At 39.9% G+C, this 17844-nt stretch overlaps 1 protein-coding gene across 1 annotated transcript in view; it reads right to left on the bottom strand.

Annotated features, from left to right (window-relative positions):
* fmr1 (fragile X messenger ribonucleoprotein 1) overlaps positions 1–3502 on the bottom strand; it is a 41598-nt gene extending 38096 nt beyond the window's left edge. The window contains exon 1 of the mRNA XM_061979653.2: positions 3071–3502. Within this exon, the coding sequence (XP_061835637.1) occupies positions 3071–3121 (51 nt within the window). The 5' untranslated portion in view covers positions 3122–3502. The remainder of the gene's footprint in view (positions 1–3070) is intronic.
* Between the last annotated feature and the right edge of the window lie 14342 nt (positions 3503–17844).

Raw genomic sequence — 17844 nt, 5'->3', positions numbered from 1 at the left:
AAATTCATCACTCGTGTAGCTGTCACTTTGACAGGTGCTACTTTAAACCAAACACCCTGGCAACCTCGTAAAATCTTTAAAAGATGGCAACCATTGGACAAATAAACCGATGATTCTTAATAGAGCCTACCCATCATTTGTCAAGAGCAGTGGTTCTTAACCTGGGTTCGATCGAACCCTAGGGGTTCGGTGAGTCGGGCTCAGGGGTTCGGCGGCGGTCAAGACACACCGGACTCATCGTGTAAATAAAAACTTCTCCCTATCGGCGTATTACGGATTCGGCAACAGCAGAAGTCACACTGATTTGCAGGTGTGTCATTTGTTGTGAGTTTATGCACTGTGTTGGTTTTGTTCTTTGAACAAGGTGATGTCCATGCACGGTTCATTTTGTGCACCAGTAATAAAACATGGTAACACTTTAGTATGGGGAACATATTCACCATTAATTAGTTGCTTATTAACATGCAAATTAGTAACATATTGGCTCTTAACTAGTGATTATTAACTACTTATTAATGCCTTATTCGGCATGGCCTTATTATAACCCTAACCCTCTAACCCTAACCCTAACCAAATAACTCTAAATTAAGTCTTTATTACTTAGAATATGTTCCCCTAGTGTCCAAAGAACTCTAAATTAAGTCTTTGTTACTTAGAATATGTTCCCCATACTAAAGTGTTACCAAAAACATATAACTTTGTGTTGAATTTGAATTTTTTTTTCACTAAAGAAGGGTTTGGTAAACGCGCATATAATACTGGTGGGGTTCGGTACCTCCAACAAGGTTAAGAACCACTGGTCTAGAGCAGTCCCAAAAGACCTCTCTAGACGGATGATGGGTAGGCTCCTCCATCGCTTTTTCTGTTTCACTTTCATATAATACTGGTGGGGTTCGGTACCTCCAACAAGGTTAAGAACCACTGGTCTAGAGCAGTCCCAAAAGACCTCTCTAGACGGATGATGGGTAGGCTCCTCCATCGCTTTGTCTGTTTCACTTCCAGTTCACTGACATAGGAAAAAAAACATTTGCGAGTTCTCACAAAAAGTATTGCGAGATCTCGCAAAACATTTTTTTCTCTCCATGTCCCTTTAGGGGCTCCGTAGATTATTACTAATTTGAATGCACAAAAAAAACGTGTTCTTGTCTCGCAAAATTTCCCTTTGAGGGAAGTGCTAGACAATAGAGATGCGCGGTTTGCGGACACAACCGCGGAGTCCGCGGATTATCCGCGGATCGGGCGGATGAAATTAAAAAAAATAAGATTTTATCCGCTCGCGGGTCGGGTCGGGCGGATTAATTAGATATTTTTTTATTTATTTTTTTTTTTGTTTGTTTTTTGCGGGTGGCAGTTAAAACAATTGGGAAATATATATACATAGTTAAATGTTGTTACCCACATACGAAAAACGAGCAGGCACCTGCAGCATATGCCACAACAGAAGAAAAAAAAAGAAAAGAGATGGACACTTTTACGGAGCGGAGAAGGGACGCCTCGCCGGGGTCCGGGACCGAGGCCCCTTCCCCCGAGAGGGCCCCACCGGGAGCCGTAGCTGAGGCGATCCGCGAGAAGGGCCCGACGCAAGTCCAGGGTCACTACCGCGCCCACCGCACCGACACCCCGCCTCGTCCGCTTTCGCCGCGGCCGGCGTCACGCGCAGCAGGTAAGCAGCTTACCTGCCCGTCACCCCCGTGGCCGGGGGCTCGTAACATGGGTCACTCCGCGCGCTCCGCCCGCGCAGCTTACCTGCTTGCCACCCCTGTTGCCGGGGGCGCGTAACAGGGGTCACTCCGCGCACAGTGCGCTCACGAAAGGGGTGGGGCTCACCCTGGTTGATATAGAGAGCAGGACGGTGGCCATGGAATTTCATTTAAGGTTTGTGATAAACCATCAAACTCATTCGTTAAAAGGACTCTATAGTAATATAAAGCGAAATTTTCTGGACATTATCATGCAAGAAAAGTTTATTTTTGGGATCGCGATCACCGCGTAATGATTTTTAAAGGTTGCATTACATTATTAACTGTCCCATGTGATCAGCCAGTGCGATTGGAAGTCCATGCTCAATTATTGCCTCCGTAAATAAAACTTCGGCATTTATCACATCCAAAGAATCTGTTTGGGCGACGAAAAACGTTGAAAGTTTTCCACTTGTATCGCTAGCAACGGCATTAGACTTGTGTTTTTTTGTCCCAACGTGGTCTTTTACATCGCTAATTCCTCCGTGTCCGATCGAAAAATTTTGTCTGCACAAGGTGCAATTCGCGTAGTTTTCACCCTTTTTTTTTTTTTTTTTTAATTAATATTAGATATATAACAACGGGCGGATGGCGGGCGGATGCAGTTTTGATCAAACGTTACATCGGGTGGATGGCGGATGGATGACGACTTTCTGACGCGGTTGCGGATGAGATAAATTGCCTATCCGCGCATCTCTACTAGACAATGATTTGACACCTAGTGGTGTTTAGCTCATTGACTAGCACTGCTCAAATAGCTCTAACTCGGCGCAGATTAGTAGACCCTGGCTGGACTGTGCAGGATGACCACTGTTACACTCTTATATAAATTAATTTTAAACAGTTGTACGTCGGTCAAATTCATCACTGGTGTAGCTTTTGACAGGTGCTACTTTAAACCAAACACCCTGGCAACCTCGTAAAATCTATAAAAGATGGCAACCATTGGACAAATACACTGATGATTCTTAATAGAAAAATAGTGAGGGGAAAAAAAACATTTTAACCGGTAACATTACAAATGAATGCTTAATAATCGACGACTGCTGCACTGATATTGAATTACATTGTGTGCAACTTAACAACCAACATCAATATTAATAATATTATTGCATCGGCACAGAAAAGAGAGCGTTTTATTGTCAGCAAAGACAAGTCTTAGCTTTGTTTACAGCTTTTCTGTCCGGGTGTAAAAGCGACACGCAGGCCCCAAGACACCGAACAGGTACCACAATGCTACTACAACGGGGCCATTCCACGCCAGATAACTAGACATGTGTGCAACCGTGTATCGACCGACTTGCAAAAAAAAAAAAAAATCGCCAACTTACCTTATAAAAGGCACCACTTGTCCCCCTTACTTCCACTAGTAATTCGTCCATGACGCAAGTTACCACAGCTCGCTAGCTAGCTAACCACCGTTAGCGATACGAGTAGCTAGCTAGCTAGCTGGCTAGCCTGACGCTAGCCAAGTCAGACTGTTGTTCGATGCGAGAGGAGGGGAACAAATTGATATTTGGGACGGTAAAAAAAATATATATTCCCCGTGCTCCAAAATTGTTGAATCAATGTTGTTGAATGCAAATGTGCCGATTTAGATTGAAGACGATGTATCAAAGGTGAAGCATTTAGAGCACGGCAAGGTTAGCTTGTCTAGGTAATGTTGTGTGATTAGCGGCGAAGGCAGCTACTGCTGCTTGCATCTATGTGACGTCTCTGCTTTCTTCCTCTACTTGGCTCCGTGGCTCATCACACTCACGGCAGCCTGGTGCTGCTGTCCACAGGTTACACACCGCAGTGTCCGATCCACCCACATTTATATATATATATATATATATATATATATATATATATATATATATATATATATATATATATATATATACAGGTAAAAGCCAGTAAATTAGAATATTTTGAAAAACTTGATTTATTTCAGTAATTGCATTCAAGAGGTGTAACTTGTACATTATATTTATTCATTGCACACAGACTGATGCATTCAAATGTTTATTTCATTTAATTTTGATGATTTGAAGTGGCAACAAATGAAAATCCAAAATTCCGTGTGTCACAAAATTAGAATATTACTTAAGGCTAATACAAAAAAGGGATATTTAGAAATGTTGGCCAACTGAAAAGTATGAAAATGAAAAATATGAGCATGTACAATACTCAATACTTGGTTGGAGCTCCTTTTGCCTCAATTACTGCGTTAATGCGGCGTGGCATGGAGTCGATGAGTTTCTGGCACTGCTCAGGTGTTATGAGAGCCCAGGTTGCTCTGATAGTGGCCTTCAACTCTTCTGCGTTTTTGGGTCTGGCATTCTGCATCTTCCTTTTCACAATACCCCACAGATTTTCTATGGGGCTAAGGTCAGGGGAGTTGGCGGGCCTATTTAGAACAGAAATACCATGGTCCGGGTAGATTTTGCGCTGTGTGCAGGCGCCAAGTCCTGTTGGAACTTGAAATCTCCATCTCCATAGAGCAGGTCAGCAGCAGGAAGCATGAAGTGCTCTAAAACTTGCTGGTAGACGGCTGCGTTGACCCTGGATCTCAGGAAACAGAGTGGACCGACACCAGCAGATGACATGGCACCCCAAACCATCACCCAACCATGCAAATTTTGCATTTCCTTTGGAAATCGAGGTCCCAGAGTCTGGAGGAAGACAGGAGAGGCACAGGATCCACGTTGCCTGAAGTGTAGTGTAAAGTTTCCACCATCAGTGATGGTTTGGGGTGCCATGTCATCTGCTGGTGTCGGTCCACTCTGTTTCCTGAGATCCAGGGTCAACGCAGCCGTCTACCAGCAAGTTTTAGAGCACTTCATGCTTCCTGCTGCTGACCTGCTCTATGGAGATGGAGATTTCAAGTTCCAACAGGACTTGGCGCCTGCACACAGCGCAAAATCTACCCGTGCCTGGTTTACGGACCATGGTATTTCTGTTCTAAATTGGCCCGCCAACTCCCCTGACCTTAGCCCCATAGAAAATCTGTGGGGTATTGTGAAAAGGAAGATGCAGAATGCCAGACCCAAAAACGCAGAAGAGTTGAAGGCCACTATCAGAGCAACCTGGGCTCTCATAACACCTGAGCAGTGCCAGAAACTCATCGACTCCATGCCACGCCGCATTAACGCAGTAATTGGGGCAAAAGGAGCTCCAACCAAGTATTGAGTATTGTACATGCTCATATTTTTCATTTTCATACTTTTCAGTTGGCCAACATTTCTAAAAATCCCTTTTTTGTATTAGCCTTAAGTAATATTCTAATTTTGTGACACACGGAATTTTGGATTTTCATTTGTTGCCACTTCAAATCATCAAAATTAAATGAAATAAACATTTGAATGCATCAGTCTGTGTGCAATGAATAAATATAATGTACAAGTTACACCTTTTGAATGCAATTACTGAAATAAATCAAGTTTTTCAAAATATTCTAATTTACTGGCTTTTACCTGTATATACAATTATCTGAGATAGGCTCCGGCACACCCGCGACCCCGAAAGGGACAAGCGGTAGGAAATGGATGGATGGATAGATGCCATTGTCAACATTTTATGATGAGTTTCGGATTGTGGAAGTCCTAATTATATCATGCACAAGCCCCCCTCAAAAAACATTTTAAAATGAGGCATGTGGTCGAAGACTTGTATTCTTATTTTTGGTGCAGAATACATTTGTGAAATGAGAACACCTGGAAATGTCCCCCAGACAGTGATCCCCAACCACCGGTCCAGGTACCGGCGCCGGTACCGGGCCGCATAGAGACATTAAATAGTTTATAACGACCGCATTTCCTCATACTTGACACATACTTGCCAACTAGGGCTGTGAATCTTTGGATGTCCCACGATTCGATTCAATATCGATTCTTGCGGTCACGCGATTCGATTATAAATCAATTTTTTCGATTCAACGCGATTCTCGATTCAAAAACGATTTTTTTTCCCGATTCAAAACGATTCTCTATTCATTCAATACATAGGATTTCAGCAGGATCTACCCCAGTCTGCTGACATGCAAGCAGAGTAGTAGATTTTTGATTGATTGAACTGATTGCAATAATGTAAATTTGTTTTAACTATTAAATGAACCAAAAATATGACTTATTTTATCTTTGTGAAAATATTAGACACAGTGTGTTGTCAAGCTTATGAGATGTGATGCAAGTGTAAGCCACTGTGTCACTATTGTTCTTTTTTTTTTTTTTTTATAAATATCTAATGATAAAGTCAATGAGGGATTTTTAATCACTGCTATGTTGAAATTGTAACTAATTTTGATACTGTTGTTGATAATATTCATTTTTGTTTCACTACTTTTGTATTGTTCTGTGTCGTGTTTGTGTCTCCTCTCAATTGCTCTGTTTATTGCAGTTCTGAGTGTTGCTGGGTCAGGTTTGGTTTTGCAATTAGATTGCATTCTTATGGTATTGCTGTGTATTGTTTTGTTGGATTGATTAATTTAAAAAAACAATTTAAAAAAAATGAGAATCGATTCTGAATCGCACACTGGGAGAATCCCGATTCGAATTCAAATCGATTTTTTCCCACACCCCTTTTGCCAACCCTCACGATTTTCCCGGGAGACTCCCGAATTTCAGTGCCCCTCCCGAAAATCTCCAGGGGCAACCATTCTCCCGAATTTCTCCCGATTTCCACCCGGACAACAATATTGGGGGCGTGCCTTAAAGGCACTGCCTTTAGCGTCCTCTCTCACCTGAAAAGTAGACTATTATATATGTCTCCGTTATCCATAGGTTTATCTATAACCCATAAAGTAGGCAGGCACGGAGCTATTTCTCAGCGTGTGTTTATTCCAGCCGGCACGTTAATACACTGACACACAACATCCGGATTCCCATCATGCATTGCTTCAAAAGTACAGCAAGTAGTAATGTCCAAAAGCATAACAGAGACGAAGCAGAAGAACGAAGAAGAGACATGGCGATGACGAGTAAGAAGAAAAAGTACGCTTGCAAGTTCCAAAATGATTGGAAAAAATAATTTCAATTCATCCAGGACAGCTCGAAGGGGAAGGGTATGCTATTTTGTAGATCAGACTTCTCTATTGAACACGGTGGCCGAACGGATATACTCAGTCATGAACGGATTATTTATACAGTATGTATATATATATGTATATATATATATATATATATATAAGAAGTACTTGAAAATATATACACCCCCTGCTACCCCCCCACCTCAACCGCTGCTGCTCACTGCTCCCCTCACCTCCCAGGGGGTGATCAAGCGGAAGAAGATGGATGGATGGATGGATGACTTCAAACCCCGGCCGAGTCATACCAAAGACTATAAAAATGGGACCCATTACCTCCCTGCTTGACACTCAGCATCAAGGTTTGGAATTGGGGGTTAAATCACTGATCCCCTCACCTCCCAGGGGGAGATCAAAGGGTGATTGGTCAAATGCAGAGGATAATTTCACCACACCTACTGTGTGTGTGACAATCATTGGTACTTAAACTTTAACTTTAACTTTAACTTTGGCCAGTCCCACCACACACATCAATAAGCTTGATCATAGATGTATTATAAAACTCCTGATAAGAAGTCGCCATTTGCTATATTTGTTACATGGGACAATGCACATTAATAAACATATAAAATCTGAAGGTGCCAAATCATAGCCAAAAGCTAGGATCCGTCTGCAGTCCGCAGCAGGTTGATGACCTAAGATCAGGGCAGATCAGGAACAAAGTGACCATAGTAGTTAAACTGCTTAAGGCAGATGGAGACGTGCTAAATTGTTGCAAATAATAATTGTGCTGAATGTAGAAAATACACATCTTCTTTGGCCTAGTAAGTTAAAGTATTATTGCACATCGTCCTATCACACAAGTAGTTAGCAATAACGGCGGTATTTACGGATGGAAAATTGGACATAAAAAGCTAGCATTAGTGTATTTATGTATGAAATATTGCACAAAATGTGAATACATACGTTTTAGAATGGAAATAGTAATCCACAGAAATCTATTGGAACTAATGTCAAGTATTTCTAGCTTTCTTACACTGTATATCCATGCTCTTGTCCTTAAATGTGATGTATCACCCATAACCCATCAGAAACTAAAGCCAAAAAAAAGCCCATTACCAGCAAAAATGAGCAAAAAACAAAAGTCTATAGACAGCTTTTTTGTAAAAAGTCCAGGGGCTCCCACTAATTGAATGTTATGGTGAGTTTTTCATGTATTCATTTTTCATGCACTCATTAGCTGTAATTATCTGCCACACGTGGAAGGCCGGTCCGTGAAAATAATACCTACATTAAACCGGTCCCTGGTGCAAAAAAGGTTGGGACCCCTGCTCCAGAGCATCCCACCTTGGGAAAGAAAAGACCTCCAGTGGGGGGGGGGGGGGGGGGGTTCAGCACCGAAGAAAGCAACCACTGTTTGCACATGACGTATCCTTTCCAGCAGGTAACTCCCATCATGTTAATGATTGACATTGTCTTTACATTATCAAAGTTACACCAGTGGTGCAGACGATTATAGTCCTATTGAGGGACACACTAGTATGCCAAATCAGGTTAAAAATGGCAGTATGACAAAGCAGTGACCTGTTTCCACCCTCAAAAAAGCCTGAAATCGGCAGCTTGGCAACATTTCGGGTCCTTCAAAAATGAGCAGGAAGTCATTGAAGATGATGGCTCACCCATTTGCAAAAATACCATAAGAAAGTTGCGACTAAATGGTGGAATATGTCCATTATGGTGCAGATTTTCACACCAAAGTAAAGTTAAGACATAATAACTGAGTTAAATTATGTTAGTGGCAAGTTACTTCACGAAGTATTGTGTTGGTAAAGAGTTGAATTTAAAGTTATCAGTTGTCACTTATAATAAGAAGCTTATCGTTGAGTCAGTTCAGTGTAAACAAACAACAGTTATTGCAGTCAGTGGCCATTTATGTTAGATTGCTTCTTCTTGTCTGTGTTGAATAAACTACAGGCATTGTATGTTAATATAGCAAGTGTAAAACACTAACATAACATCAGCAACTGGTAGAGTAGCAGCACAATACCATGGGATCTAAATATGTGCATTCCACTTATTGTTAACACAACTAGATAGATTATTAATAATGAATAAATAGGCATGGATGAACATTGATGACAACACTTGACTTTATTAATCTTATTATAATAGTACAAGTATTGATTAATTTATGTGTGTATTATCAATACTTGTATATTATTGTGTGTTGTTTTGTAGTGTTAAGTTATTCTTTGATTATTTGTATTTCCAACGGTAATAAATAACACATCAAAATCCGCAAGGAATGTTTATGTGATTTTATTAGTTTTTAATTATTTGAATTTTTATGGTGAAATTAATTAAAGAATAATAATCATGAAACCATGATTATTACTAGGACTTTAGCGTATACAATCAGAATCTATCATCTTGCATCCCTAGTTTTTAGCTCCCTTCCCTGAAAACCAAAAATCTTCCTTTTTCTACCTTACTCTTGTTTAGAAACACAGTTCATACCGACCAAGTTGTCATGAATGGACTTTCTAAAGTTGAGACTTCAAAAATCAAAAGATCTTGTGAAGTTCTCGTATTTGACCGTTTGGGAGATTCATTACGGGCATAAAAATAAAACTAGGGAAACTTAAAAACACACCATCCTCATGAATATAGCACTTCCACATCTTGTAGAAGAAAAGTACAGCATTTTAAAGATACTTTAAAGGTTTGGTCTAAAAAGTTGGAAATGTACGATCGGGCCCCTTTCAATGTAACTGGATCAATTTTTTTTGAGTAATAATTTACTGATGACATATTTCCCTTCATGTCTCTGATGGTCTATTACTCCATGTCGTCAGAATTGCTCATCTGCACAATCCATTAATGGACACACAATCTGCCAAAGAGAAAAAAAAAAAGGCACAAACCACATGTTTGGAAGGAAAAACAAGGAAACTAATGGTGGGAAATGTAGAAGGCAACTTAAGTATTTACTGACACAATAAGTGGGAAAGAAAAAGGCTATAGAATATGATGGTGGGGGTATTCATAAAAAACCGACATGCAACTCCTGTGTGAAAAAGGTTAATGCAGTAAATACTCAATCAAGTCCATATTGTATAAATAGCCAAAACAGACATGTAAAATACTTTTGTACATAGGGAACATCTCATTTAAAAGAATTACATATGTTTGAGTATTCGAAGGAAAGTACATTTTTCTCTTCAATTCACCAGGAAGACCATTCAAACACTGTATAATAGGGACCAATCAAATTGTCACTAAGGCCCCGTTTACACTAAGCCGGATAAGGTTATAAATCACACCTAACCTTATCCTTGTCCACACACAACAATGCCACCGTTTAAGACCCTCGCCCCCCTCAGTCCGCCGGCGCAACGCGACCTAGTACCGTATTTTTCGGACTATAAGTTGCAGTTTTTTTCATAGTTTGGCCGGGCTCCAGTGCGACTTATATATGTTTTTTTCCTTTTTTATTATGCATTTTCGGCAGGTGCGACTTATACTCCGGTGCGACTTATACTCCGAAAAATACGGTACGCATGTGCGGAAAATGCACACGTCATAGTCACCTCCAGTGTTGCTTTGTGTGCAAGTTCTTAAATGTAACATATCTGAACAATATCCAGTGTTGTGGTATTTCAATTAACTGGAATCCAGTGCGCTGTGGGGCCCTATTGTAGTGAATCACACCTGAGCCATCATAAATTAATCAAATCTTTATTAGACATGTAAACAATGTGATAAAGAACAGTTTACATCAATCAAACTAAGGATCTAGATATCTGGTCTGGACACTCACTCTTTTGCCTTCACCTTCATTGTCCATTCGTTTTTGGTGACTTTATATACTCTGGACCTAGACGTTGAGTCCGCGACATACATGGTGCACAATAACTGTTACGGTCTGCTTTGCCAGTCCAAATGCATTCGCTGTTCTCCATAGTTTTCCCTCGTCTTCCCTCGACGGCCAGGTAATACAAAGCACACGCTACCTTTTTTTTTTTTATCACATTCTCGTTGTCTCTCCTTCGACAAATGGACAAAGTTTTTCGCTCAGTAGAATCACAGCTGACATTCGAAAGTTCTCTTGCCGTCTGAGAAGTGATGTGTCCGAAATAGCTGCAATTGCTTTCTCTTACGGTATTCATGTGTGTTTTACACAAGCGTCTGTACATGTAGAAGAAGGAGAAACATGGGCATGTCTAGATGACTCGCCTCCATATTTCCAGTGGTTAGCTCCGAGCTTCGAAACCGCTTTATTATGAAGCTGGCTGACCAAGGGTGACCATTACATACAACAGAAATTACTGTCAATTAATTTAGCGAATGGTATGATAGTTTGAAAAGACTCAATTATATTTTTAACCTGTTTTCTTCTCCTTTTAAAGAAGGAACTAGAATGAGTGCAACACTAACTAAAATGACTAATTCTGCCAGCATATTTGAACACAGCATTCATGAACACCTCTGAAACATCATGAACGTCGTTTTGTAATGTGAACTTCATTTTCCTATATTTAGAAGTTGGAACCTAATTATCTTATTTGGCAAGGAAATTACAAGTTGTAGAAATACTCCTTACAGTAATATATGCAGTACATTGTGTTTAGCACGAGATTGTTTTTAACAGTCTTTCTTTGTCAAATATGTCTTCAAACACATGGACTCGTCTTTAAAACCCAAAAACAAGTACTCCTTTCCCACTAGTGATGGGATCGGCAGTTCTTTTGACTGTACTGAATCACTATAATCAGTTCCTTAAATTGAGTCGTTCAAAAAATTCGTTCAACGAATCCCCCCCCCCCCCAAAAAAAATAAGAGGGGGGGTGCGTAGTACAGTACAGTGCAGACATTCGCGGGAGAAGCAGAAAATAGGGTGAACGCGAGTCCCTACACAGCTCTGTGCATGCAGTACACCAGGCAGTGAGTGACTGACACAGTGCCACAGTCAGCACAGTTCAGTACGTGAACCTGAATCACTTCTGCAGCAGCAGTTCTGTGTGCAGGTCGGCGAATCATGAGTCAGTCAGTAACAGCTTCCCCAGCGGCAGATCTCGGTGTGTGTCAGTTCGCGAACGACACAAGCCCTCAGCACCCAATGAACGACGCGCACAGTGACTGAACGAGAGCCTCAATGTGACGTCCTCCTCCGTGACACAGTCAGTTCTCTGTGTCAGTAGGTTCGCGAGTCCTGATTCTGTCGTTCACTGAGTGATTCATGTCGTTAATCCGCGGTGAACGAATCGTTCGCTCAGTCCCTCCCCCCGCCCCCATGATGAGTAGCTGGCTGCGTCATTCGCCGACGTCGAGGGTTCAGTGAGTCACAGAATGCGCCAGTTCCACTCATACCGGCATGGTCCCGGCGGAGCTCAACTGAACTGAGAAAGGATCGAATCAGTTCATGAAGTGATTCGGCTCAGTACGTTCACTCAAAAGATTCGTTCTTTTGAACGAATCGTTCGTGAACGACACAACATTATTTCCCACTAGAGGCCTGGATCAATCAGAGGCAATGACTGTATCCACACAAGTTTGTCTGCAATATACGTATACATATATATTGAAGCTCTGCAAATGTAAGTACAGTGTTTTCAGTGGTTTCATCAAAATCCCCAGTCTGGGACAATTATGCAAGAGTAGAGCACATGTTCTCTTGACAAGCAAGAAAAAAAGGACATTTCAATTCAACTATTTTTTGCGCTTTCATGCCTCTTTCAAGCTTAAAATAAACTCCCAATGTAGAATTTTGTAAAAAATATTTTCATTTCAGACTTTACATCATGTCTACATGAAATGGTATTTTGTGAAGCAGTTTTTGTTTTTAAAGGGGAAATGCACTTTCTTTTGGAATTTTGCCTATTGTTCACAATCATTGTGGATCTATTTTTTTTAATGCTTTTTAACTCGTAAATAAATGTAAATGAATGTCTACTTACAGCAGAGCCAATGGGAGGTCCTCTATTCCGCCCATAAAACCCAATAAAAAAACATCCAAAAGCGGCAACAATACTCCATTTACTTTTCGTGACTTGAATATTAACCAAGTATTAGTGATATTGTTATCATAAGCGCTAAAATAAACTAACGTTTTATAGCGGCGCCATGATCACCAGCTCGTGTACCAATGTTGACATGATCAACTGATGAGCTGCTTCCTCATTTCCTTGCTCGTCAAACTATATTGTAGAATCTGTAGAAGCATAAATCATGCCTCTCACCTGAATAGTAAAAAGACGAGGCCGTATTTCGACAAGTTGGGACACTTTGACAGCCCATTTAGACACGGAAATGGCGAGAACGGCACGAAAAGAAGTTTTCTTCACTACGATTATGAGTCCTTCTTCATCTAAACGGGAATATATGAACATCCCCTCAGTCAGCAGACCTCGTACAGTAATTGATGTTTTATTATGTTTCTTGGCTCTCATAAAGTCTGCAGTGAGCAGTAATCAGTGATGTAGTTGAAAAAAAAAGCGAATGTTGTGATGCGTTTTTGAAATTAATGCGCCCTGTATGTTTAAAATGTACAAAATACGTAAATAAGAACCGTTATTATAAATGTGCCCGTTACTACATTACATATATATACTTACATCATGTATATACAACCTTAAGGGAGGTGTTTGGATGTTTTTTAAGGGCTTTATTGGCAGATTAGGGCGGCTCCATTGTAAGCGGACTTTTGATCACATTTATTTACTATTTACAATACATTAAAAAAACAAAAGAACATCCGTCGTCATGTCGTTCATAATGATTGTGAATGATAGGCAAAATTCCCCAAAAAAAGTGCAGTTCACCGTTAAGTTGCTGTGAGTTTCGCCCTTGGTTTTGGCTCCTCTGTGCATGGCTGCAGATGATCATTTCTGTCATGTGCCTGGCCCTGCATTTTTTTTAACGATGCTTCTAGTTGTGGATTTATCTTTTGAATGGTGGCTCACACTCTTCTTCACTTTCCACACTGTTATATACTGTCTTGCATGTGTGGTCAGGTTCTTAGTAGTGATATAGACCAACAACAATAGGCTGCTTCTAAGGAAGACATAGAAGATGTGATTATGATCATCGTCTACCCACTGTCTGCATAACTGTGTGTGTGTCAGTTTTACAGTGTTGCAAGGAAAAACAACAATTTCCTCACAGTGGATTTATTCATTTGGACAAATCATCTTTTTTAAACCAGGTAAAGTGTAATTCTTTATCCAGCTTAGGTTAATTTAATTGCAGTAGACGATTACAAAGAGCATTTATCTGTCTTTCACTTCAGCAGCAAATAAAGAAACCAGGTCGTACGTAATGAATATGTTTAATTACATGACACACTTCTATCATCCATTCACCCATTATGAATTTGAAAAATAATAATAACAATTCTGAAAGAGTCATTAAGTTATTATGCTCTGGATTCCTTGGACTTAACTCCTCCCTAAATCAGATTTACTTTTACAATGAATTCCTGAATCTGTACTCTATAAGCATTATAAAACAAGAATAAACAAAGCATTACCACAAAAAAATATATATTTTCACAGCCATTTTGCTTCAGTTTTGTATTCATAAACCACATAGCCAGTGATTTTGCAGATGTGAGTTTTAAAGAATAGAGGCAGCAGTAAGTTCTCTACAAATGCCTCTCTCATGTATACAAATGTAAGAAATGATTGAAGCCATCAGGCTGTCAGCTGGGAGGGCTGACACAAATGCTCACTCAGCTGCTTTCTCTCTATGCATTCCGTAGCACTGCTCAAAAGTAGGCTTCAGTATGGACAGTTAATGGGCCTCATTAGGGTATGCTAGGCACAGTCAGGTTTACGGATTAGCTTGTCAGCCAGCAACAGTGACTTGTGTTCCCTTTACCCACAACTTCCTGTGGGAGTGATTTCAGTGTCAAGTGTATGACTTGTATTTTATATTATACATGACACAATTCCCATAACCTTGTCTATAGCGGCCACAGTTCCACACGTAAGACAGTTCATAAACAAACGTTAGTACAGAATATGGATTTCATATGGCTGACATTGAGGGGCTTTGTTATAGTATACAAGGCAAAACTGGAGAAGCCACTATGTCAGGGGGATAGAGCTGGAAGGATACAGTATGTTTACATCACAATTTGTTACAAAACAGAAGACTGCATCTACCCTGTCTTAAATGCATCAAAATTACCAACAGAATTAATAACTGACTCCTTGTCTGACAATATAGAGATGGTTTCTTTCTGGTTGTCGTTGTTCACAGGGTGGTATAGATATTTACTGTACTGTGTCCTAGATATGCACTTGTTTCCTATGTAGTGAGTTCACAGTGATTTTAGGCAAGTCAGTATACTGAAACTTCTATGCTACTCTCCCCAGATTCGGTCACTAAAAATCATAAGATGTGCATTTTTAAGGCAGGAGTATATAACAGTGGACAGTAGAACAGTGGAAATACTGATCAAAATAAATTAAAACACTTGGGGTTTAAGACCATTGTTATAAATTACCAATATGTTGCCAGTGTATTGTCCTGTGTGCATAAATTATACCAAGGCCTATACTGTACATACATAGGTAAGCAAAATCAGACTTCTGTAACTTACATCTACGGTAGCTTTCATTCAAACCTCGTCTTTTATCCAATTTCCTCAAGATAATGACGACATCCATAGCCAGTTTCCTCACTTCCAGTTTCAGTTGTAATCATCACCTTGCACTGTTTCCCACATTATCCTTCTCCTCCCCTTCCTAGACATTATACTATCAGATATATACTATCATCATAATACAGTCATCACACAAGATAATCACATTGAATTATTTACATTATTTATAATCCAGGGTGTGGAGGGGGGCGCCTGATGTAAGTGTCAAAAAGACAGCCAAAAGAGTTTGATATGAGAATAAATCTAAAGTTAAAATATAGGGTAGAAATGCATCCATTTGCAGGAAATGTAGTCTTGATTTTCAAAATTTTCTTTCAAGGCTTGCATGTCTACATTAAAACATTCTTCTTCATACTGCATTAATATATGCTACTTTTAAACTTTCATGCAGAGAAGGAAATCACAACTAAAAAAAAATCACAAATTTTTTCATACGGTGTTGATGTGGATGTGGGCGTGTGGCACCGAATGGAGATAAGCGTCTCGACAGACGTCACAATATTTGAACAATGATGACGAAAACTGTTGTCTCTGTCGTGTCCGTGTGTCGAAAATTGTTATGCGCTTATTTTTGTATTTGATTTTGTGCGTGGCATAGAATTGCTATGCGCAGAGGACGCTTAAACAGTGCACAATTGCACAAGCGCGCACCTTAGAGAGAACGTTGGTCACACGGCTGCGCTAGCATCACAGCTAACGTTAGCCATGCTGCTACCTCTCTGCTCGGGGAGGACGTATACGTATGTGACGTATGACGTGACAGTATGTGACGTATGATGTGACAGTATGTGACGTATGACGTGACAGTATGTGACGTATGTCGTGACAGTATGTGACGTGTGTAAGAAGGTGCGCTTGCTTGTCTGTGAGAAGCACAGACACAGAAAAGAGTAAGAAGAGCCTGTCGTGTAATGCCAGCAGCTAAAAGCAACTGCTTGAGAATTGTGGATGTGTTGAAGGTGTGCTGGAAAATGCGGAACGGAAATTACAGAGCAGCAGAAAAGTGGAATGTATTATTTAAATCGGTGCGTAGGAAAACACGGACCTGAGTTTTTTTTTAAACTGGATCTGGATCGGTATTTTCCCATGCCTTGCCGATACGCAATTTTTTGGCAAATATCGGCAGCCGATCCGATCCAAATATCGGATCGGGACATCCCTACTGCATATGTCAGCAGACTAATTAGGAGCTTTTCTTTGTTTACTTACTACTAAAAGACAAGTTGTCTAGTATGTTCACTATTTTATTTAAGGACTTAACTGCAATAAGAAACATATGTTTAATGTACCCCAAGATTTTTTGTTAAAATAAAGCCATTAATGTATTTTTTTTGGTCCCTTTAATTTAGAAAAGCACCGAAAAGTACCAAAATTATTTTAGTACCGGTACCAAAATGTTGAAAAGAGAAACTGGAAATTGTGATGTATCATGTTGTATGCTTGCATGTTTGAAATAAACTCAAACTCAACTCAACTCAAAATATTGGTATCGTTACAACACTAGTTTGAACTTAATCTGTCAGTAGACTCGCTATGGATGCGCTTAAAAGTACAACAATGATGGCAGGGGAATGATGCCGTCAAAGTGGAGTTACGTTAATAACACCCGCCCACAAAATGGCACATCCTGAAGAGGTGGTCAGAAAGTGGCTTGAAGATGGTCTGCAAAACATGATTTCTGCAAAGTTTTGACCCAAAAACCACCATGACATGTAGTGTAGACCACCAGGAAATGTTTTAAATGTAGAAAAAAAAATCATAATATGAAACCTTTAAGTTGTAAGCAACATTTTGAGATGAAGGCATTCCCTGCCATTAGTAGGCGGAGCAAATGTCACAGTGTACCCCAGAACAGTGGTCCCCAACCTTTTTGTAACGTTTGAAAATTTGTCCCACGGCTATTATTGTATTTTTTGTCATAAAAAAATACAATAATGTGTTCTTACGGACTGTATCCCTGCAGACTGTATTGATATATAATGTAGGAACCAGAATATTAATAACAGAAAGAAACAACCCTTTTGTGCAAATGAGTGTGAATGAGTGTAAATGGGGGAGGGAGGTTTTTTGGGTTGGTGCACTAATTGTAAGTGTATCTTGTGTTTTTTATGTTGATTTAATTAAAAAAAAAAAAAAAAAATACAAAAACAAATACATTTAAAAAAAAATTTTTTTTTCATTTCTTGTGCAGTACCAATCAATCCACAAACCGGTACCGGTGGTTGAGGACCACTGCCCCAGAAGATCCCCTGATCTGGTCTTACTTGCTAGCATTAGCTCATAGCAGTGCTTCTCAATTGTTTATTGTTACGCCCCCCTAGAAAGAAAAAAATACTTTGCCATCCCCGACTCTCCACCGTGACTAAAAATAGTAACATTTGTCTAAAAAAATGTTATAAGTATATCTCTGCATAACATTGTAAGTATATTAA

The sequence above is a fragment of the Nerophis lumbriciformis genome, linkage group LG19 (assembly GCF_033978685.3).
Source record: "Nerophis lumbriciformis linkage group LG19, RoL_Nlum_v2.1, whole genome shotgun sequence".
NCBI lineage: Eukaryota > Metazoa > Chordata > Actinopteri > Syngnathiformes > Syngnathidae > Nerophis > Nerophis lumbriciformis.
The sequence above is the reverse complement of the archived record's forward strand: the minus strand, read 5'-3'. Positions and strand labels throughout refer to the sequence as shown.